Source organism: Oxyura jamaicensis, chromosome 9 (genome assembly GCF_011077185.1).
Source record: "Oxyura jamaicensis isolate SHBP4307 breed ruddy duck chromosome 9, BPBGC_Ojam_1.0, whole genome shotgun sequence".
Lineage (NCBI taxonomy): Eukaryota > Metazoa > Chordata > Aves > Anseriformes > Anatidae > Oxyura > Oxyura jamaicensis.
Genome location: NC_048901.1, coordinates 11,545,879 through 11,568,665, shown reverse-complemented (window position 1 = coordinate 11,568,665; position 22,787 = coordinate 11,545,879). Strand labels below are relative to the sequence as shown.

At 64.4% G+C, this 22,787-nt stretch overlaps 2 protein-coding genes across 7 annotated transcripts; one reads left to right on the top strand and one right to left on the bottom strand.

The window, feature by feature from the left end:
- Window positions 1-6: 6 nt before the first annotated feature.
- Window positions 7-1,537, top strand: MTERF4 (mitochondrial transcription termination factor 4). The gene is made up of 3 exons (XM_035334673.1): window positions 7-229; window positions 310-494; window positions 595-1,537. Exons 1-3 carry the CDS (start codon window positions 13-15, stop codon window positions 961-963), a joined length of 771 nt encoding a protein of 256 aa, XP_035190564.1. The 5' UTR covers window positions 7-12; the 3' UTR covers window positions 964-1,537.
- On the bottom strand, window positions 1,191-22,781 carry SNED1 (sushi, nidogen and EGF like domains 1). Of its 6 annotated transcripts, none has more exons than XM_035334667.1 (33): window positions 22,493-22,781; window positions 18,866-19,153; window positions 18,009-18,149; window positions 16,951-17,113; window positions 15,822-15,947; window positions 15,622-15,735; window positions 14,058-14,171; window positions 13,492-13,605; window positions 13,270-13,386; window positions 13,038-13,163; window positions 12,668-12,772; window positions 12,107-12,220; window positions 11,861-11,977; window positions 11,656-11,772; window positions 11,465-11,581; window positions 11,184-11,297; window positions 10,937-11,110; window positions 10,687-10,800; window positions 9,705-9,818; window positions 9,121-9,234; window positions 8,909-9,022; window positions 7,826-8,122; window positions 6,362-6,545; window positions 6,163-6,275; window positions 5,738-6,016; window positions 5,285-5,429; window positions 5,009-5,091; window positions 4,433-4,519; window positions 4,234-4,350; window positions 3,831-3,921; window positions 3,323-3,406; window positions 3,062-3,099; window positions 1,191-2,908 (listed from the first exon to the last, which is right to left on the bottom strand). In XM_035334667.1, exons 1-32 carry the CDS (start codon window positions 22,697-22,699, stop codon window positions 3,063-3,065), a joined length of 4,341 nt encoding a protein of 1,446 aa, XP_035190558.1. In that variant the 5' UTR covers window positions 22,700-22,781; the 3' UTR covers window positions 1,191-2,908; window position 3,062. The 6 variants fall into 6 exon arrangements, with proteins under 6 accessions (XP_035190558.1, XP_035190560.1, XP_035190563.1 ...); XM_035334669.1 differs by having other exon boundaries at window positions 3,831-3,918; XM_035334672.1 differs by having other exon boundaries at window positions 7,826-7,888.
- Between the last annotated feature and the right edge of the window lie 6 nt (window positions 22,782-22,787).

Genomic DNA, 22,787 nt, shown 5'->3' with positions numbered 1-22,787 from the left:
GCGCTGCTGGCCATGGGCTTCAGCCAGGCGCAGGCCCGGCGGCTCCGCGAGCTGCAGCCCCGGCTCGGCCCGCAGCGGGCGGCGGCGGCGGCGGAGCAGCTGCTGCTGCTGGGGCTGAGCGCCGAGGCCGCGCTGGGCCTGCTGGAGCGGAGCCCGGAGCTGCTGCGGGCGGCCGAGGCGCAGCTGAAGGAGCGCGCCCAGTACCTGAGGCGCCTGGGGCTCGGCGGAGGTAGGGCCCGGGGCCGGGAGGGCGGGGGGCTCGCCGCGCTGCGGGCTCGGCCCGGTGCCCGCTCACCCCGGTGCCCGCAGGGCATCTGCAGCGGGTGGCCGGGCGCTGCCCCCAGGTCTTCACCTTGCCCCGGCGGAGGATGGAGGCGGTGGTGCGGGTGCTGCGGGAGAAGTGCCTCTTCACGGCCGAGCAGCTGACGGAGGTCCTGCAGAGCTGCCCCGGGGTGCTGCTGGAGGAGCCCGGCAGCCTCCATTACCACTTCCAGGTGAGGGGGTCAGGGTGGGGGCTGCCAGCACGGCACGGCTACCGCACGGCTACCGCACGGCACTGGGGCCGTGTGCTGAAGCCCCGCGTCCTGCACGCAGTACGCGTACTTCAGGATGGGGATCCGCCAGAAGGAGATGGTCAAGGCCCGTCTTCTCCAAACGCCCTTCGCTGAGCTGAGGAACCGGCACATCTTCCTGGAGCGAAGGGGGCTCTACCAGACGCCTCTCAAGGGCCAGACCCAAACCAATAACCCCAAACTGAAGGAGGTCCTTCGTCTCCCTGAAAAAGACTTCCTGGCCAACCTGGCCCGTGCCACCCCGGAGGAGTACGAGGTCTTCAAGAAGCTGCTGGCTCGAGAGGAGGAAGAGGAGGAGAAGGAAGAGGAGGAAGAAGAAGAGGAAGAGGACAGGGATACACTGTATATAGAGGGAGATCAGGGCTTGGATGACAGCAGTAGAAGAGTCTGACAGTGAGGATGGGAGGCTCCGTGGTGTCCCCCAGGCCTCCCAGCCCTACCACCTGGAGCACAGGTATGAGCCACAGCAGCTGCGGGATCCTGCAAGGCTCTGCGTGCAGTAAATCCCATACAGCACAACACAGCACTGACCCTTTTTCCTCCTCATTGACCAGGTGCTTTAGAAAACATCCAGTTTCTATCAAGCATTTTTATTAAAAACAAAACAAACAAAACAAAACCAAAATAACTAATTTATTTCAAAGACAAGGTTAAATCCTTTTGGCTGTGTTACATACTGTGCTGGATGGGGGGAGGCTGCACTTCGCATCACTGCAGGGAGGATCCTCCTCCCCCCCCTTCTCAGCCCATGGCAGGGGAGCAAACATTCTGACCATAGCCCCAGAGTGCAGAGGAGGCTCTGGCTCCACACCCTTAGGGATGGCACAGACTGCTCTGGTGTTCGCACTTGCGGCTAAGGGGCAGCTTTTCCTCCCACACCAGGGATGTCCAGGACTCCTGCACACACCCTGCCACATCCCAAGAGCACAGATCCAGAGAGCAGGATCAGGCAGCCTTAGCAAAAAGTAGGTTGCGCGCTCTCTCTGCAAATCTGAGTCTCTGGGGGCCATCCCCAGCGCTGGGGGAAGCCTCACCCTGTCCCCCTGCTCGTGGCCTCACACGGCATTGTCCAGCACTGGGCTGCTGCCGCAGGCAGTGGCAGCTGCGCTTACGCAGGGCGCAGGAGGGAGAGGAGGCTGCCGGCAGCGCTGCAGCTCCTGGGCTGGTTCTGCAGTGGGAACACCCGCAAGGCTACGCGTGGTCGAACAACAGAGGTGCCTTTGATGCTCACCGGGGGGCTGCCCCACCGGGACACCCCCCTGCTGCTCGGGAAATAACACTCTATACCATAACTACGATATATCTCTGGTATGTATTAATTTATAATATACACTGTGTATGTTAATACACAAATCTATGTTTAACTAGCGTTGTCATACAAACAAAAAAAAAACTAGGAACATTTCTAAGCTAAACTTCTCCTTGCCTGCTCCGCGGCAGTCAGTAGGGCGGCCACGGCAGGGCCACTAACGGCACCGTGGTGGCATCGGCACCGCAGGGCGATGCGGGGACCGCCGGCGGCGCAGGGGGACAGCCAAGCTGATGCTGTGCCCTGCGCTGCGTAGCACCAGAACGAGCGTGGTGGCACACCCTGGCTGACCATCTTTGCTCTACAGGTCACCTTTCAGTAACTTCTAGGTGCTCTACGACTTTCTGAGCTGGGAATTTGGTTAAAACCGTGGCTCGTTTACAAAGCAAAACAAAAAAAAATGAAGGCAGGGGAAGCTGCCTTAATTCTCCCCTCTCCCCCAGCTACAGTACGGGGACGTGCCTCCACTGCCGGCTCTCGCCTCGCTGCTCAGGGCAGTGGCTCACAATTTCTAACTCCTAGGGAATGTACGTGGGGAAGGCCTCCCCACCCGGCTGCGGGCCAGGTTTCGGCTGATAGCTAAGGGCTTCTGGTCTGCATTAAACGGGTTTATTTGGGGTTATAAGTAACGGGTAACCTTGGGTTAGGAAAAGAGGTTGGTGCAGATGCTGGTGGAAGGGAACTGGGCTCGCAGAGCCGGGAGCTCAGGGCTGTGGGGGCCGAGGGGGGCCAGGCCCCTGGGGGCAGGCAGCTGGCTGCTGCAGCACGCCGCATTGGCTCCGTGGGGCAGAGGGGCACCTGCAGCAAGGCAAGGCGGGGTGAAGGCACTGCTGGTCCGGCAGAGAGAAGGGAACGCCGCTCGGGTGCTGATCTGGCTGCGTGTCCCTAACGGGCTGGAGGAGAGGGAGTGGCTGACGCCAGGCAGGAAGGGTCCCCTGCTGCGTTCAACCCAGCGAGCAGATCTGATCTTCCTGGTGTTTCAAAAGCCCTTAGGTGTGGAAAGACGAAGCTCCTACTGCTTTGAACCCTGCGGAGGAGCAGGAGGAGAATGAGCTGGTGTGTGGAGCCCCCCCCAAAAGCCCAGCAGCTGCCTCTTCCAGTCCCGGATGCCTGTCTTGGGCTGGGAGAAGGGGACCTGCCCCCTGGGGGGCTTCAGCCTGTGCCTGGAACAGACACTTACTTTATGGCTTCTTCAGTGTGTGACTGTTGCTTTGTTTTCTGGAAGAGAAGAAGCAAAAGCACCATCAGTCCTGCAGCACCTTGGCCCTTGACCCACTCGCCCGAACCCTGCAGCCTCAGGAGCAGCTCCGGGAAGCACGCCTGGGCCTCGCGCGCTGTTCCTTGCCCCTTCCCTGCCGAGCCTGGTCCAAGCATGCTGGGGTAAGCCAGAGGTCCCAGGCCCCCAGGCAGAAGGAAAGGAGCATGCTTCTGCTGGCCCTACCTGCTGCTTGGCTTCTTGGAACCGGTGCTCTCGCAGCTCTCCTTGTAGCAGACATCCTGGTGTACCTTGTAGACTCTCTTGTACCTGCACACACAGCAGAGGGGAGGGCTGTAGGGATTAACAGGGACAGAGCTGTGTTTGTAAGTGCTGGGGGGGCTCCCCCGTCTTCTAGATACAAGCATGGCTGAGCCTGCCCTGCCTGGGCAAGCAGCTGGGCTGCTGCAGCCATGCTGCAGGCAGGCTGGGGGGGCACAGCAGAGGCCCCCGGTCCCTCAACCCCTCTGGGAACAGAGGTGGCCCTGAGCTGGGCTGGCAGGCAGGGGTGGCACTGTGTCGCGCCCTGCCCTGATCCAGAGGTTGCCTCGCTGGCGCTGGGCACCCGGCAGCAGGTGGCCAGGGCACGGGGCAGCCCCGTGCTCACTCTCCCTTCCCCGGAGCCGCACTGTGGGGCCGGCCCCAGCTCTCGGTGCGAGGGGAAGGGGGAGCACAACCCGCGGGCAGTACTCACAGGTAGTGGCAGGTGCCTCCTTCCCACACGGGGAATGACTTGGTTTCCGAGTACAGCCGCGTGCACGAGTGTGGCACCTTCTTGCAGGCTGCTTGGGGAACAGGAGAGGGGAGCTACCAGCGAGCCCATCTCCAGCCCTGCCTGCCTGCGCCCTGGGGGCCAAGCCCCCCCTGGCTCCCCTGCTGTGGCCCCAGAGGACCAGGCTCAGCATCGCTTGGAGCCAACCCGCCAGGAGCCGCAGAGCTCCAGCCCCACAGCACAGCAGAATCCCGGCTGGGGGAGGCTCAGCCAGAACCCGGGAGCTGGATACAGACGGGGGGTGCTCGGTGACCTGTGCCCTGTGGGACCCTGCTGCTGGGACAGCCGCCAACCTCAGCGTGTGCAGCAGGAGCACGGCACTCACCCAGCTCGCAGTGCCTGCCCTTGAAGCCCGGGCTGCAGTCGCAGTGGTAGGACTCGCTCTCGCTCACACAGGTGCCTCCGTTCTTGCAGGGGTTTGCAGAGCAGTTCTGCCCAGTGCCTGCAAAGCACACACTGCTGTCAGCCCCGCTCTGATGCCCGTGGGGCCGGATTCCCGCTGGCCGTGCCCGCCCCAGACTCACTCTTGCTCTGTGCCTCGTGCAGCTGCAGCGCCAGACTGCCCCGGCCAGGCTCCTCGATGTTCTCCAGCTTCACGGGAGCCTCTGGCTCTGGGCAACGAGAGGGTCAACGTGACTTCCAGCCCGGGCCAGACCCCAGGGCAGCCCTTCTGCAGCAGCGGCAGGCAGAGGGGACCCAGCCTGGCATCAGGGGGCTGGCCAGGTTTGCAGCAGCAGTTTAGCCCTTCCCTGGTGGCACCCTGGCTATGGCAAACTGGAGGCTGGGCCTGAGCAAGTAGGGGGCCCAGGTGCCCTCCTCACTGACCTCAGGAGCAAGGCAGGAGCCCAGCCCACGCTGCATCCTGCGTCTCCTCCCACTGCCAACAACCCAGCCCTGGGTTCCCCAACCCGCCGTGGGCCACCCCTCTCCCTGGGCTGGGGAGATGTCAGTCCAGGGAGAGACAACGGGGTCCTGCCCTCCCCTCTCCCTCGGCCCCGCAGCAGCCTGCCCCATTGTCGCCCTGTCCCAGGGGAGTGGGGGAGGTATAGGAGATAGCACTGGGTGACAGGAGGAGGCCAAAGAGGCAGCAGAGCACTTACGTGTCTTCACGGTGATGGATCTGCTCAGCACAGTGCCGAACCTGGCGCTGATCCTCCCTCTGCCATCCACCAGCTCAGTGAACCTGGGGAAGGACAGCCGTGAGGGTGGGGGGCACGGTGGGGTCCCCAGCGGCTGGAGGCAGCGTGGCCGAAGGACTCGCAGGTGGCTCTGGGCACAAACACTGGGCAGCGCGGAGGAGCTGCGCCAGCTGACGGAGCGAGGCTTCACCTGGCTGGGGCGGGCGAGGGGCTGTGCTCAGCCCTGCTGGTGCCTACCTGGGGGCAGGGGAGGGCTCCTCAGCCGTGTCGTGGTCTGCGAGCAGGCGGAGTTCGGGCAGGAAGGCTGGGGGCAGCCTGTTGCGCAGGACCCGGGGGTGTCCAGCCTGGCTCCAGCGCCTCTCCGGAACCCCATCCCTCTGCACTGCAGGCCACAAAGGGTTAGGCTTAGAGAGAGGCAGGCAGCGAGTCAGCGCAGTGACCGGAGCATCGGGCTGGGTGCCACGAGGGCTGTCTGGGGACCGGTGATGCCACCCAGGCAGCAGGTGCTGCTCCCTTCCCCTACAAAGCACTGCCGAGGTGTAACTCTGCATCCAAAGGCTGCAGAGCAAGCCACCGCCGCCTCCCTTCTACAGGGAGGGCTGGTACCAGCGGGAGGCACCCGCTGTGGGAGCGGCGAGCTCCTACGGACCGCTGCAGCTCGGTGTCCCCCCCGCCCCGGCAGGCACTCACGGGTGGTGACGTAGAGGTGGATGGGGTCGCTGTGCACCTGCCCCTGCTCCGTGTTCTGCACGGCCGTCACGGAGAGGCGGTAGCGCTGCGCGGGCAACAGGTCCCGCACGGTGTAGGACGCGAGCTTGCCGTTGGGCACGTAGCGGCTCTTGACGCTCTGCAGGGTGGTGACGTTGATGATGTACCCCTCCACGGCGCCCGCGGGCGGCTGCTCCCACGTCACGGACACGGAGGTGGGGGTGACGCGCGAGGCTGTGAGGTTTCGAGGGGGGAGAGGCCCTGGAGCAGGAGGGAGATGGGAGAAAATAAGCGCCGAGTCTCTGGTAGCAGCTTGCTTATGCGTCACCTCAAGCCTCTTGGGAGCTCGCCCCCAGCCCAGCAACGCCCCTGCCAGCCCTCGGCCCGCACTGCACGGCCCCACTCACTCGTCCACACGTGGAAGGGGGCCGTGGCCAGGCTCTCCGAGGGGTGATCTTCTGTCCCCAGGCCGCTCAGCGTGGTGACATGGACGATGTAGCGCTCTCCTGGCTGCAGGTCCCTGCAGAGGAGGAGGGCGGGCAGGAGGAGGTGAGCGCGGGGGCTCACGGGCGCCAGCCGGCCCCGCCGCCCGCCTGCCACGCTCACAGGAAGGTGTACTTGGCCACGCTGCTGTTCAGCTCCACCGTGCGGTCTTCCAGGTCCCCAGGCTGGCGGATGGAGACACGCACCCTACTGACAGTGGAGTGCTTGAGCCGGTGGAGAGCCCATTGCACCGTGATGGTGCTGGCCGTCACGTTCGTGATCTCAAAGCCTTCCACCGGACGCGGTCCTGGCCGGAGCGAGCAGAGAAGCGGGGAAGGCCACGGTCAGCAGCTGGCCTCGGCAGTGGCTCCGTCCCTTCCTGCACCCCCTGACTCCTGTGCCCCACACTGCCCATCCACGTCAGCCTTCCTCGTGCCACTACGGGCTTGGCACCAGCACGGCCACAGCCCAAGCAGCTCAGCGCCACCCCAAGCAGCTTGGGGCCACTTCCCTGCCACGCTCCTTGTCTCAGCACCAGGCAGCCAGGAGCACCCTGGCCTCAACCTCGCACCAGTCGCTCCTCACTGAGCACAGATCCCCGGCAAGCACAGAGCCCCCTGAGCCTGGCACCGCCTGCCCAGCCGCTGCCCCAGCCACGCACACACCGGCACAGACAAGACCCCAGGACCGGGCTGCGTGCGTGCCCCGGCACACCCCAAACTCTCACGGAGGCTGCTGGAGCTGCCCGACTGCCCTCGGTGCCTGCTCCCACCTCCAGGCCGCCCAAGGCCTGGTGCTGCTCGGAAGCACCCGCATGGCTCAGCCCAGCTGGCACAGGAGGACCCCAGCCCCCAGGTGTCCCTTCTCACAAGAGAGCAGCTTTTCCAAGTCCGAGCTCTTCCATCCTTGTTCTCCCCCCGATTCCTACTCCAACCATCCCTGGGCCAGGGATTACACATGTCACAGAGGACACGGCATTACCTGCCCGTTCCAGAAAGCGGGCTGGACAGGACACGGCACACCCGCTGTCCGTGCCCGATGGAGCTGTCACCATGCCCAACACGCTGCCTCTGCCCACGGAGCAGACGCCTCCACTGCCCTGTGCCCCGGGGGACAACCAGGTGGCCATCTGCCCACCTGCAGAGCGACCGAACCCAGACCCCAACACTGAGCCCGTGGAGCAGCCCGCTGAGCAGGACCCAGGGGCCATCCCCGCTGTCGCTGCCTGCTTCCCTACCAGCCCCAGAGCGTTCGATCGCTCCTTCAGACCCTGCTCTCAGCGGCCGCAGCACAGAGAAAAGCCGTTCTCCGTGCTGAGTGCCTCTGAACCCAGACTTCAGGGTCCGCACTGCCTGTTTCAGCCACACCACGGCTGGTGGAGGCTGGGATCAGACCGGAGCAGACCTCCGGGGCACGGGAAGCTGGAGGTGGCAGGAAACCTCCCCAGGTGCTCCGCCAGCTCCGCGGGGAAGGCACGTGGCTGCGGGCAGAGCGCCGGCGAGGAGAGGCCCCGCAGGCTGGAAACGCCGCCCTGGGCGTCGGGGGGGCCCATACTCACAACCGAATCCCCCTGAGGACACTACTCACTAGTGCGCGTGGTGAGCATGACAGGCCTGCTGATATCATTCTTGTTGTTCACGTTGCGTTTGACTGAAAAGACAGAAATATTGTAGGCTCTGCCGGAGGCTAGTGCCCGCAATTGGTGGGCAGAACGACTTCGGTCCACAAAATCTGTCCTGCGGTAAGAGCCGTCGAAGGATACGTACGTCACGGCGTAGCCGTCAATGAGTTGCCTGGCGGCTGCGTCCTCAGGCGGGTGCCAAGAAATCAACACACCAGTGTCCTCCACCCTTTCCACCTTTAATGAGGTTGGTGGCAGCAATTCTTCAGGGTGTGGGCAAAAGCAAAGGGGAGAGGTAATGCCATGAATCTTTAGAGAACAGACCCCAGCAACGAAATGCAGAGCGGCACTGATGGAGGACAGGGTCCCCTCTCTCTCTCTCTCTTTCTCTCTCGTTGCAGCTCACAGAAACCCTACAGCTGCTGCTGGCCGGTCGTGCTAGGCACCGTGCGTGCACCGGAGGAGCCAGGGCTGCTCGGCCACCCCGATGGGCTCAGGCAGAGCCAGGGCAAGCGGGCAGTTGGTGCGGCAGAGCTGGGGGCAGAGCATTTGCTGCCACATCCTGGACCACACGGGGACACAGTGAACAACCTTCCTCCAGCTTAAAGCCCCGCAGAGATCGCTTAGACCAGATTGGGGGGCCTCGGGGATGCTTTTATTCAGGGCCGGAGGCTTTAATCATGTTTCTTTGCCTCCCCTCCCAAGGGCATCCAAGGCGGATGCGACCCCTGCTGCACCTGCACCACTGGAGCCCAGAGAAACTTGTCCCCAGCGTCCCCGTGTACCTCGCCCGCGTGCCAGTGCTGTCACCTCCAGCAGCCACCCAGCACCTGGCACGACTGAGCCCTGCTGGCATCTGCCCCCAGCATCCATGGGGCCGGGGCTCCCCCAGTGGAGGCGAGATCCGAGCCCCGCCAGGGCGAGGAGAGCTGCCGGTCCCCGATGGCTGAGCCCCTCGGTGGCGGGTGACACGGCCGCCACCGGGCAGGGCGGGCACGCTGCCGTTGAGCCCCTCGCCACATCCTGGTGCCGCTGCTCAGGGCCTTTACCTTTTTCGCAGCTCTTGCCTGTGTAGCTCACTTTGCAGGTGCAGCTGTGGGTGCCATTGCTGGGCAGGCAGTAGCCTCGGCTCCCACACGGGCTGGAGAAGCACGGGTCGCTGGCTGCAGGTGGGAGCGAGAACCAGGGGCGTTAACAGCGTCGGACAGCCCAGCGTCAGCAGCCGCACAGGGCTGCAGCTGCGTCCTCCTGCCCCCCTCACCTGTCTCGCAATGGTAACCGAAGAAACCCTCCGGGCACACACACAGGTAGGAGCCTCGGTAGCCTTCGCACTCCCCTCCGTTTTGGCACGGGCCAGACTCGCAGGCGTCCACTTCTGGAGGTGAGAGCACGCAGGCAGTGAAGCACACGCTGCGGGCAGCACACCAGGACCCCAACGCGCCCAGGGCCAGCAGAGACACCCACGGCCCCAGGAAAAGCCCACGTGGACAGCCACCAAAGCCAGGACTGCCTGTTGAATGCCACAGCAGCCCGGGCACCTTGCAGAGCAGATCCATAGCTGAGGGATCTGACGGATACTTTGTTCTGCCCGAGCTGTGCACTGGGGCCTCTGCCTCCCCACCAGACAAGTTTTGGCTCTGCTGCTGGGGGACACAAACCACAGCACCAGGGCTGGCAGCATCCTCTGCAGGGCCAGGAGCCCAAGTGTGCACCCTCGACAGTGGCTGAGACCAAGCATCAGCCCCGTGACAGCTACCAGCCCTTTGCTTTGGTGCAGCTCCCAGCTACGTCCCCAAGCCCAAGTGACAGCGGTGCCCGGCAGGGCCCTGTCAGCAGACTCCCTACCTTCCTCACACTGGATCCCCACGAAGCCCTCGGGACAGAGGCAAACAAAAGAGCCTGGGAGGTCCCGGCAGGTCCCGCCGTTCTTGCAGGGCTCTGACTGGCATTCATCAACTTCTGCAGAGAGGAGAGACCGGCTCAGAGCAGAGCCGGGGCTGGAGGCAGGAGAGGAAGTTTGGAAAGACAGCGCTTCTCGTCCCCACGTCACTCGCTGCCCTGAGCCCCCCAGCCAGAAGCAGCCTCACGCGGGGCTGGAGCGCAGGGCAGAAGGGGGAGCGCAGATGGCTGGCGGCAGGGGGCTGTGCTGAGATGTCCTGCAGGGTGTGTGTGGCACGTCCCCTCCTTTAATCCCCCCTGCAGCCACGGACTCTGACCCAGCTAACCCCAGCATCCCCGTCAGCCGCCTGCGCCCCCTTCCTCCTGCACCCGCCACGAGCACCACGCTGAGCCCACACGCCACCACGGAGGCGTGTGCACAGGAGAGCGAGCACAAGGAACTGCTGCGGGGTACAGCCCTGCACAAGTGCTAAGTCTCAAGCTGCTTTTATGTCATATTCCCTCTTGGCCAGTAACTCTGGAGCTGCATGGGACACTTCTCACCCAGGGGCTTCGTTACACACGTTCAGACTGCGTGAAGAAGAGCATCACATTAGGAATGTCCTCCAGCAAACTGCTGTGATGAGCAGGGGGACGTGGAAGCACATGATTGCTGTTAGGGCATCCAGACCCAGCCTCCTGGGAATCACAGCCCCGCCGGTGACAGAGACACCCACGCAGCACCTATCTGCACGGGTGGGCAAGCAGCACACGCGCCCTTCCCAGGTGAGCTGGGGGCTCCCCGAGCCACACGCAGGCAGGAGATGGAAGCTGCTGTGTGTAAGTGTGGGCAGCCCCGCTCCCAGCCGCACCATTCGTGCCCTGCTCTGGCTGGCGGGCCACAGACTCTCTCCCCTCATCCCCACGCGAGCTCTGCGCCTTTCCTTACCCAACTCACAGTGGTGGCCCACGTATCCCGGCTCACACACGCACAGGAACTCAGCGATGCGGTCCTTGCACTGACCGCCGTTCAGGCAAGGCTGGGACCGGCACTCGTCGATCTCTGCAAGCATTTGGGCAGGGGGGAGATAAGGCGAGGGCGACAAGCACTGGGGTCCCACAGCAGCGTGCTCAAGGGAATAAGAGGTTGCTGGGGTCCCACAGCCATAACCACGGCTCAGCCTCTTCCCGTTGCCTACCGTCGCATTCGGGGGGGTCGCTCCAGACGCCCTGCGAGCGGCAGACACGGGGGCTGTTGTGCTGGCTGAGGGCATAGCCCAGCTCGCAGCGGTATTCAGCCAGCGAGCCCACAGTGGTGGAGTTGAAGGAGGCCTGGGCGTGCTTCACCACGCTGGGCACGCCGCAGTCAATCTCTGCAGAGAGATGGGGCATGAGCAAGGGCAGCGTGGCGCCTGGGGCTCGGTGGTGGTGGCACGGGGCCCTCACCCGTCCGGCAGTGCTTCCCGGTGTAGCCCACGGGGCACGTGCACACAAAGTCCCCGCCGAGGTCCTCGCAGGTCGCACCGTTCTCACATGGGCTCAGAAAGCAGGGAGACGGCACTGGGAAGAGCAGAGGGCACCGGTATGGAGCTGGCAGGGCCCAAAGCTGCTGCCTCTTCCCCTCAGCGTGTCCCCAAAGTGGCTTGGGGGTGACATCCAGCAGCGCAGCACGCTTGCTACCAAAGCTGCAACTCTGTTCCCCCCGAGCTTGCAGCACCCACACGTACCGATCTCGCAGTGCCGTCCGGCGTAGCCCGGGGCGCAGTCGCACTTGTACTTGCCGATGTAGTGGAAGCAGGTGCCCCCGTTCTGGCAGGGCCCCGAGGCGCAGGGGTCCGGCTTACCTGGGGGCGAGCAGGAGCTGAGCGGGGAGCAGGACACACACCACCCGCCTCCCTCCCTGGTGTCGGAGCCGTACCTATCTCACAGTGCCGGCCGGTGAAGCGGTAGGGGCAGGTGCAGTGGTACTCGCCGTCGGACTCCTTGCAGGTGCCCCCGTTGCGGCACGGTGCCGTGCTGCAGAGCCGCGGCCGGGCTGCGGGAGAGGAGCAGGAGATGCCTAGCGGCTCTCGAGCAAGGCCCGCGGCCCAGAGGCCGCGCTCTCCTCCCCTCACAGCACGTACCTCTCTCGCAGTGCTTCCCCAGGAAGCCCGGGGGACACTCGCAGGTGTAGGAGTCGTCCTGAGCCTCGCAGGACCCCCCGTTCAGGCAGGGCTCGGAGTCGCAGGGGGAAGGTACCGCTGCAAAGCCAAACAAAGACCTCAGCTCTGCCCTCCTCCCCACTTGCCTCACCTTTGGGGCAGGCCCTGTGCTCACCCGTCTCGCCTCCCTCCCAGCGCCAAGCCCGTGCCCCGGCTGCAGACACTCACTGTGGTTGGTGCCGTAGTCGGTGTGGCACACGCACAGGTAGCTCCCGCCGTACTCCATGCAGTAGCCACCGTCTGGGCACTGCGTGTTCACGTTGCACGGCGTGGCGGTCACCTCTGCCAACGCACAGCCAGACAGCCTCCATCAGAGGCACTGCAGCAGGATGGCCAGCCAGCACCTCCCAGCCAAGAACGGGTCCCATGGCTTTATGGAGCGTGGTGAGAAGGGAGGGACTGCGGCCACCCATGCCCCGTGGCAAGGGTCATTCTGCCTGCAGTGAGCTTTGGAGCTCCAGCGTGCAGAGCTAGGGCTTCCTTCTACAGGAAAGGCACGGCTCAAGGCAGAGCATGAGATGCAGAGAGCATCTCCTCGCCACGAGGAGCATATCCCCAGGCCCTGGCTTGTGCAGGTGGCTCGGATTAAGCGTGTCCCCGTGGTGCTAGGGTTCTGCACCAGGCCTAGGCACAGGCTAGGCCCCTCATCAGCACTTAACTGGCGTTAAGTGTCCAGGAGAGGGAGCAAACACAGCAAGCTCCAACAGCACGCCTGAAGCCTTCACCTACCGAATTCACAGAGGAGACCGAAATACCCCGGCAGGCAGTGGCAGATGGTGACGTTCCCCTCCAGGCAGCTGCCTCCATTCCGACACTCGCAGCCCTCATTGAGCTCTGTAAGAGATGGAGAGGGAGCTTCCCTTGAACTGTGGGGCCAGGGCAGCCAAGCGGCCTTGCTGGAGCCAGTTGGGGGAGCTCAGGACCCACAGCTGCAAGCCCCCATGCATGGCTCCCCCTCAGAAATAGGGACCACAGCTCAGTCCAAGAGCCCTGAACGGGCTCTGCCAGGGCTGCTTCCCCCTGGGAACGGGCAATTGCTCCTGTAGGGCTTCCCCAGAGGGTCAGCATCCTGCTGGAGAGACCCCAGGTAGGTACTCACTGTCGCGGCAGTCCTGCCCGCTGTAGCCCTCCTGGCAGTCGCAGGCATAGCCCTGCTCGAGCTCCAGGCAACTGCCCCCGTTCTGGCAGGGGTTGGAGAGGCAGGCGCCGGGCACCCGGGGGCCACCTGCGGGGAGAAGGACGCTGACTGAAGACATCCCTGGAGGGGACACGGCCGGTGGCCTTCCCACACAGCCTGGTGTCACCACGACACGCCACGCGCTGCCGCTCACCGTACTGGCAGTTGTTGCCGTAATAGCCCGGGGAGCACGTGCAGATGTAGCGACCTGGGCGGATGTAGTTGCACGTCTGACGGTTCCTGCAGCTCCGGTCCTCACAGGAGGAAGGGTCTGGAGGAGAAGGAGGATGCGGTGAGCCGGGCCTCCAGAGAGGGGCAGTGGGGACAAAGCCTCGGCACTGTCGCGGGCTGCCCTGGGCAGGGGGGCACCAAGCACCTGTCTCGCAGCGCTGTCCCACGAAGGGCTCCAGGCACACGCATGTGTAGTTATCAACCAGGTCGACACAGTGCCCTCCGTTCAGGCAAGGGCTGGACTCGCATTCGTTCACCTCTGCAGGGCAGGACAGGGAGGGGTGGGTTGGACGCACACCGCAGACTTGCTGCGGTCCCAGCCCTCGTCACCCCACACACGCGGGCAAGAGCGCATCTCCCTGCCTGCTGCTGAGCCAGTCCCGCTGCTCTGCAGGGGCTACAAACAGCAGGGTGGGTAGTGGACATTCCCAGGCTCCCTTCCTCTCACTGAGGAACCCAGGGGTCTGTAAACTCCTTCACTTCTCTCCCCTACAAACCTTCACCGGCCAGCAGGGCCAGGCGAGGGTGGCGCTCAGCAGGGGGAAGGCTATGCTGGAAAACCAGCGCCACACGCAGCAAGGCCAAGCTCCAGCCCCCCAAAGCCACCGCGGGGAATGAGGAATCAGGCTGGGTGGGGAAGTCGGGGTGGGCGTGCAGCTTGCCAAAGCGGGAGACGGCCCCGCCACGCGGATGCCTGACACCAGCGCCCACCTGTCTCGCAGTCTGCTCCCGCGTACCCCGGCTGGCACACGCATGCCGCCGTCCCGTTTGCCTCTTGGCACGTCCCGCCGTTCTGGCACACCTTGGTCTCGCATGGCAACTCCTCTGTGGTGGGACAGCAAAGAGAAGAGGGGGGTGAAGCCACGCGCAGGACCAGCACACCGTGTTCTCTGCTACTGCCGGCAGGCAGGGCCAGGCAGAGCGCAGAGCCAGCACCACAAACCGGGCAAGGACGGCTCGGACAGCCCGGCCCTTCCCTCCAGCTTTGCTTTCTGGGTGCAGGATCCCTCCCCCAAAAGGGAACTCCCCGCTCTCCCTCCCCACCAGCACAGGGACTCACGGGGAGCCTGACACTGGCAGCATCCCCAGCGCAGGGCGAGCCAGCCCGGCCAGCAGAGGCTGTCCCGCTGCTCCGCTCCCTCTGCTCGCGTGGAAACCTGGCAGCAGCGCCAAGCCCCTTGGACATCAGCCCTTGCTGCCGTCCCCACGCCCAGAGGAGAGGTGTTGTGAGCAGATGCCTCCCCCCCAGCGGATGTTGCTGCCTGCATTAGCAGTGACTCATCCGGAGGCGAGCTGGGCTGGCGAGGCTGGGAACGCTCCCAGTGGCTTCCAGCGGCTCAGGACCTGGCCACCACCTGCAAAAGCCCCGCACGGAGCAGGGCCCCCCCCGCCCCGAGAATCCTGCCCAGGCACTAAACGCCAGCGTTTTCCAGCAAGGGCGAGGCAGAGGGCGCGTTCCCCACGGCTGTGCCGGGACAGGCGCTCCTGGGAGCGCGCTGCCAGCGGAGGAAGCGCTCGCCGCCAAAGTTTCCTTTGCTTTCAGCAAGTCGTGATCCAAGACTGCAGCGCTCGGCGCCCAGCGCAGCTCCTGCTGGAAACCTCCTGTCCCCGGGGCACCCTGCGAGCCTCCGTATAAACGCCGGCACCTCGGAGCCGCGTTGCCCCCCGTGGGGGTCTGCAATGCAAGCAGACCCTTCCCCAGCACCGCTCGAGGTCTAACAGCTGCTTGCTACTAAACGTGGCAGGAGAACTGGCTGTCATCGGCTCCTCTGTGCCCTCAGAAAACCACTGACAGATCTTCCCCAGCCTGCCCAGATAAACCCACGGGCATGGCGGGGGGGACATAGTGTGCCCGAGAGCCCCCTGCCCCTCTCTGGCTGCCCCATCTCGTCCCACAGGCCTGCCGTCTCTCAGTCCCTTCCTGGGGACATGAGCGGCTCTCAGACCTGCTGCACGGCTCAGCCCCAGGAGCTCTGCCCAAAAACGGGGTGGGAGGATGCGGCACAGCCATTTCATCACCTCTCTGCTGGCCCTGCTGAGCCCGGCACCGCAGCCTCCAAGGCTTCCCCATCCCTGCTTACAAGGGGGATGCCTCCAGGCACACGTGTCTTATCCTCACGCAGGGGAGCTAAACAGGGCAGCCTGTGGCTGCCTGCAGGCCCCGTCTCTGCAGACGGCAGCCAACGCAGCACCCAGGAGCAGATGCAGGATGCCCAGCGGAAACCACGGGTGCTGATGGCTCCACGGTGCCTTCTGGAGGAGGCGCAACACTCACCCATCTCGCAGCTGGCACCTCTGAAGCCCGGCAGGCACCGGCAGCTGAAGCTGTTGACGCCGTTGACGCAGGTGGCTCCGTTCTGGCACGGGCGGGACAGACACTCGTCCACGTCTGAAAGAGCGAGGGGAAGGCAGGGGCTCAGCGAGGAGCGGGGCAGGCAGGGCTGGAGCCTGCGGAGGTGCAGGGAGGCCGCTCACCGACGTGGCACCTCTTCCCCGTGAAGCCTGCGAGACAGGAGCAGGTGTAGGAGGGGTTCCCCGTGATGCAGTCCTCAATGCACTTCCCCCCGTTCAGGCAGGGCCGCAGCGTCAGGCACACGGAGGCTGCGGAGACAAGCGCGCCCTCCGCTCACAGCCCGCCCCGGCAGGGCTGACACGTTGCCGTCCGGCGCCGCGACCGCCGGGGTCTGTCCTGGCGTCCGTCCAGCCCCAGCAGCACCGCCGTCCGTGCGTGCGTCAGGCTGGGTACGGTCACCCGGCTCTCTGGGGCGCTCGGGGAGCCCGCGTTTGGGGGCTGCGTGCCCGCGGCCGGGCAGGGCTCGCTCCTCTCGGGCTCCCCGCCGGGTAGGGTGACAGTTTTATTCCTGCTGCAGGAGCGGGGAGGCAGGGCCAGCCCCGCTGGGCAGGGGACAAACGCCAGGCGTTATCCAGCCAGCCCCTGCCTATGGCCTGGGGCAGAGGGGCAGGAGAACCTGTATAAAGCAAACCCACAGGTGATATACAACACGCGTAGATTAGCGGGTAAGAAAACACAGCCAGGGTGGGGCGGGGACAAGGAACAGGTCGGTGGCTCCGCGGAGGGCGAGCTGGGGTGGCCAGGCACAGCCCCTGCTCACTGCTGGCTGCCCTGGGCAGCAGCTGCCCCACAGGACGGACGAGCCTCCCCAGCCCCATGGCGGGTACGGGACCCATATAGAGCCCCTCGTGCATGCCCTCACCTCCTCCCCGGCACCCCACACGGCTCCCTGCGCCTCGCAGCCTGCCTCGGACTCAAGAGCTTTCCTCCCCATCAGCTTTTGCAGCCCGTGGCAGGCAGCCCCAGCACGATTGGCTTGGCCCTGAACCAGCCTGGTGATCCCCGGGCACAGATCCTCAGGAGCCAGGCTTCTCGAATCGGTGCCGGCGGCTCCGTAGGATGTCATCCCCATCGCTGCCCCCACCCTGAGCCCTCCCCGAGCCCTTCGAGCTGTCTGATCCACCCACGGGTTGCTGCTCTCTCCCCTTGGGGAGGAAGGTGAGGGTGGGGGTCGAGGCAGGGAAAGACAGGGCTGGAGAACAGTTTGGGGTCGGGTTGGGAGTTAAATAAACCTAACTGCTGTCCTCTTACTTGTATTGCTGCAGCCCCCCACTTGCACCTGGGCATCATCGATTCTGAACACCCAGCGCCCGGGGATACCCACATTTGTCGTCATCTCCACGTCAGCGATGTCATCGGTGCGGGATCCAGGGATGTTGAAGTAGCGCTTTCCATCACCGGCGTTAAAACCTGCCTGGGAGGACAAGGGCAGAGAGCAAAGAGACATCAGCACGGCAAAGCGGCGCTGCGGGGGCAGAGGCAAGGGGCGCGGCAGCACGAAGGGACGCTCCGCAGGACCGCACGTCGCTGCCACCACCCAGGTTCCCTGGATTCCTCCTGCATCCCCTCTGTGGTGTGTTATTCCCCAGGACAACCACAGCCCTTCCTCGCCCTCGGGAGCCCACGCGCGAGGAGGGGTCCGGGCTCACAGCACCCTTTGGGGAGCCCAGCCCAGAGGCGTGGGGCGAGAGGGACGTTTCTTCCCTCGAAACTCCGCTTCTCCTCGGCGGGAGCTGCTGGAGGCCTGCCCACTGGCCAAGGTGTGCAGTCGCTGCCCTGTTTACATCCATAAAACCCGCGCTCCTGAATTCAGGGATTCAAAACATGTCCCCTTCCTCTACACCTGCGATTTCCTGCAGGCGGGGAGCCAAGGACAGATCAACTGGTGGTAAATTCACACATCCGAATGGGGACTGGGTTGCGTTTTTTTCCCCCTCTTAAACACAACAACGCACACAAGGATGAAATAAAAATACAAGCGAAAGCTGTGCTGGCCGCGGCAGCTGCCGAGCCGCTCTTAAACTCTGAGGTTAGGAAGGAAAAGGAACTAAGAGGCAGCAGCCAAGGTAAAGAACCGTGGTTTCGTTATAACAAAGTCCCCTATATGGTCTCAGCTCCGAGAACGAGAGCACACACGGATATTTAAGAACTTCAGAAAAGCAGGGGGAGGGAAGGAGGGAGGGAGCCACCACCAAAAATCCCTGGACTGCTTCGTGCTGCCAGGAACAGCTCTAGGGAAAGCAAAGGGCAGCCGTGAGCACGGCCGGCTCAGGCACTACCTGGGGACGATGGCCGCGTCCGCTGCTTACCTGCGCTGCGATGCCGCCAAGCCCAGCAAAGTCCCCCCCACTGCTGGCGTGCATACCCGTGGTCCAGGTGATGGACTCATAATTGAAGATGGTGAAGGACAGCTTGCCATCCGTGATGAGGACAATCTGGAAAGTGTTTACCTGCGGGAGGGAGGGGAGAAGGCTGTGAGAGGACGGAGGGCAGGCAGGGAGCACGGTTGAGGAGCGAGCAGGCCAGAAAAAGGACAGAAAATTAAGCTGCCAGGCAGCACGCAGCAGAGGGATGCTTCCTTCAGCACCAGCCCTCCTCTCCTGGGAAGGGCAGCAGTGAGCCCTCAGCAGGGCTCTCTGCGTCGAGCCAGGAAACACCAATGCCTAAGCAGGAGAAAACCCTTTCAGAAAAGAACTCCCATTCCCAGTGACACTACGGGGAAAGGCAGCAAGTACCCTCGAATGGGTGATCAAACTTATTAAAGTACATAAATTTGCCTTCATATCCCTGGAGCTTAGAAGAAAGCCCCAGGACAGCAGCTGGGCCACAACAGCTGACAGCAGGGCAGGATTGCAGCTGCATCCCAGAGAGATACCCGACAGTGAAGAGGAACAAGACTTCAGAGCCAAGTTTCCAACCAGCTTTTGTAAGCCTGGGGCTGCGGGCAAAAACCCGGGCTCCTCAGCAAGGCTGTAGATGACGACAAAGTTCCAGTTCCTTCGGGAACCCGTCTTAAAAAACCCACCCCTAAGCTAATGGCTCCCTCACTCATCAGGGCTGGCTGCCTCAGGAGTGCTGGCAAAGGCCCAGCCCCAGCACGGCGGTGCTGTGCAGGGTGTTGTGGCACGGGCTCTGCCCACCACCCGCCAGGGCCCCCACCACTCACCGGTGAAAACGAACTTCCCCCGAAGAAGGTGACCCGGTACCAGGTAGCGATGAACACCCACTGCGCGGAGAAGTCGGGGAACTCGGGGAAATACTGCGCGATGTCCCTGGTCGCCCGCTCCAAAATGGCCTGGTCTTGGCTCTCCCGGTAATACACATCGCCCGCCCGCCGGTTGTCCACATCTGCCCAGAAAGCTGCCACCACGCGCCGGTCCTTGGAGATTGGGAAGGCGACCGGCGTGAACTGGGAGACCTCCTTCAGGAAGGAGATGATCCCGTTGTTATTAACCTGCGGAGATACGGGACAGTGGGCAAGGACGGCCCCGAGGAGCACCGAGGCCTCCACGGGCACTTCCCTGGTGCCCTCCGCAGCCCTGGCCATCCCAAATCCTTACTTTAGAGGCGCTTTTTCCTTCACCTGTTTCCCCCCCCCAACCTCCTTCCACAAATATTTGAGCGCTTCCCCTTCCTGCCCTTTGAAGCACGGACGTGCCCCAGGCCGGGCCCGGGCCCGGGGAAAGCGGCCTCACCCCCCGGCCTCCGCCGCGGAGGGCCAGGAGCCCGAACAAACCCAGCCCTGTTCTCCCGCCAGGAACAGCTGGGAGAGCGCCCGCCCGGGCTGGGGGCACCCCAACCAGCGGTGTGGGCTGGAAAATGAGCGGCAGGGCTGGCGAACATCATGGGACCGAGCTCCCCCCCGTCCCCAGGCAGCAGGGGATGCCAGTACCCAAAGGCTCGCTGGCTCCCAGAGCTAATTAACTCTTGTAATTAGCGGCCAAGGTGCGTCCTCCCCCTCCCAGCACACAGCAAAAACCATCGCACGGCCCAGGAACGAGGGGAAACCACGGCCGCGGAAACCTAGAGCCCAAATATTCCAGAGGGAACGGGGCCTGGCGCTGCTCGCAGCCGGGAGGGGAGCGGGCCTGCAGGTGTGACACCGCGGGGGGGGGGCGCTTGCCTTTCGTGCACTTTCAGCCCTGGGGAGCCTGGGCAGGGACCCCCGGTGCTGGTCAGGTGCTGGGGCTGTTTGTAAGGGTCCCAGGAGACGGCCACAGAACAAGCACCGGGTACGGGACAGCCCACACCGCCCGGGGCAGCCGCCACCGTGACTAAGGGGAACGCGATTCCCCGTTCACAAACCCTGCGTAACCTTGCGGTGTCCGCGGAGGAACATTCTTCCTGTTATTAAAGCAAGATGGGGGAGAACCGGCGCCAAGAAGGGTTGTGTGTGCGTGTGTGTTTTTGTTTTGTTTGTTTTATGGAGGAGGAGGGGGTGGGCTCGGAGGGACCCCCCAGGGCTGGGCTGTCCGGGCCCTGCGCTGCGGCCGCTGCTCACAGCCTGCGCTCGAGGCAGGGACATGTGTGACAGGCAGGGGGCACGGCCCCGTGGTCAACGCATCTCCCGCACCCACTGTAGGGCTGGCTTCTTCATCTGGGAGAAGTCACCGTACCAAGGACGTGCAGTGTCCAACCAGCATGTGCACTCAGCCAAGGTCGTAACATCCCGACTTGTTCTGTAATGGGGTGAGCTCACCTCTGAGACAGTGCCAGGATGGTGCCCGGCGCTCTCCGTTGGCCACACGGGTTGGGCAGGACAGGGAGCAGCTCTTGGTCTGCCCCACGAGCCTGCTCTGAACGGCTGGTCAGCTTGGAAGACCAGCAGCTATGCCAAAAGCTGGGCCAGCAGCGACCGCAAGGCTTTCTAGACAGCAAAAAACCCACACCTGCCCCTTTTCCCCGCTTCCCTACCCCGAGAGAAGAAAGCTGGGTTTCACCAGCTCTGCTGCCCACACAACTTGCAAGCCAGCTGCTCCTAACTGGGCTTTGTCCTCCTGCCCCCAAAGGGGGCCCAGGCAGGGATCCCATCAGGATGACGAAGGCCCAGCCGCACCTGCGGGCAGACACAGACCTGCCCCAAGGCTGGGCACCCGAGGAGGAAGAGGGGAACAGGTTGCAGCAAGCCCCATGTGCCTGGCATGTCAGGCAACACCCACCCAAGCCCAGCATCCTGCAGGAACCTCCCTCTCGCTGCTGCACCACTGACGGTGTGCCTGGTCCCTTGCTCTCAGGGCAAGGAGCTCCCAAATTTTGGCTCCCCTGGAGACCACCAGGCCACCCCTCACCACTTCAAGGGCCCTCCCGAACACTGCTGGTGGCAGCTTTTGGAGTGAGCTCCAGCAGCCGAGAGCACATCCCCAGCGCGTAAGGCCAGCTCTCGGTGGAGCTGCAGGGACTGCTCCTTCCCAGGTCTCAGCTTCAGGGCTCAGCCCCAGCTGGAGCTGCCGGAGCCAAGGTGTGACCATCGCCAGAATATCCGCACCTTCACCTCCCCGGGGGACCGCTTTAAATGCCGTGCTCTCAGTGTCAGCAGAAATGAAGGCTTGCTGGAGCCCAGCCAGCACGGCGGGAGGGATGAGGACAAATCTCTGCCGCTGGGCTGTGCATCCACAGGGCTCCCGCTGGCAGCTGCCGGTCCAGAGAGAGCCCGTCCCGGTGCACGAGCAGGCTGGGGAACACCAACGTCCCTTGGCAAGCCTGCAGCAGGGGAAGCGCAGAACTTCATCTTTCAACACCAAGTCCCACCCTTCCTCCTCACGCCTCCCCAGCGCTGGCCGGGGCGTGGGACGGCACACCTCTGTCCTGGCAGCACCTGGGCACGTATGTGCGTCCCCCCGGGGCAGCCGACGGCCCCAGCCAGGCCCCCCCGGGGCTCCCGAGAGCCGGCCGGTGCGCGGGGAGCTGCTGCTTCGTGCCCGGCTGCGGGGACGCTGGCACGTCAGCATCCCCGGGTGGAAAGAGCATGGAAAGCAGAAGGCTCTGTTTTAAAATCCTCGGAGGAAATGCAATTTTTAGAAAACTCGGGAGATGCCAGTGCGTCCTCCCAGCTCGATTAATGACTCTCACATGGAGATCGGCAGGCACGTCCCACAGCTGGGGCTCAGTTCGCAGCCCAGGAGCCTCGCAACATCTGCTCCGGCGCTGGCGCTGCCACGGCCGCGCAGTGCCTGGGTGTTCAAACAAGGCTGAGGCTCTCGGTGGCCACAGGACACTCCGGGGTGCCGCCCCGGGGTTGCCCACAGAGGACTGAGAGCATCTCGGGGGGGTTGTGAGCATCGGGGGCGGGGAGGGGGGGGTCAGGACAGCACCCCAGGGGCTGTGCCCCACGGCACAGAGCTGCCTGTCCAAAGCCAACGGCTCCGGTGCAAGACGGGCTCCTGGCCCTCGCCTTTCAGCGGAGCCTGGAGGACGGCTCTGGCTATTCCCCGTCCCACCCTGCGGGTGCCCTAAGCCGGCTGAGGGCCGGGGCGGTTCCCGGGAGCCCTGCGAGGCTGGGACCCCGCTGCACGCCCCGAGGCTTGCTCCCAGCACCCCGGCACCGCTCCGGCGCTCCGGACTGAAGCGGGGCCATCCCGTTTGGCCCCACAACCCCACGCCTCGCCGAGACGTGCTGGGAGCGAGCCGAGCATTAATAAAAAAAGAGTGGGGGGGGAAAAGGACAAAACGGGGGGAAAAGGGAAAAAAAGGGGGAAAAAACAAGGGGTGGGGGGGCAAGGAGGAAAGGGAAGAGGCTCGGAGGGGAAGAAGGGGGAGGCTACCGGCCCCCGCCTGCCCGCTCCCCCGCACTCACGTAGAGCCCGGTGTGCCCCGCTCCGAAGAAGGGGAAGCGCACGGAGAGCGGCCGCAGCTCGGAGCCGCCGTCGTCCTGCTTGAGCGTGGCGGCGTCGCCCTGCGCCGGCCCGAACGGGTAGAAGTCGGCCAGCGGCACCACGCCGCCCGCCCGCAGCCACTCGCCCAGCGCCAGCAGCACGACGCAGCAGCCCCGCAGCACCCGCATGGCCGCGGCCGTCGCCCCCCGGGGGCCGTCCCGCAGCGCTCACGCCGGCACCGGGCGCCGCGACATGGCGGCGGCCTCGGCGGGGGGG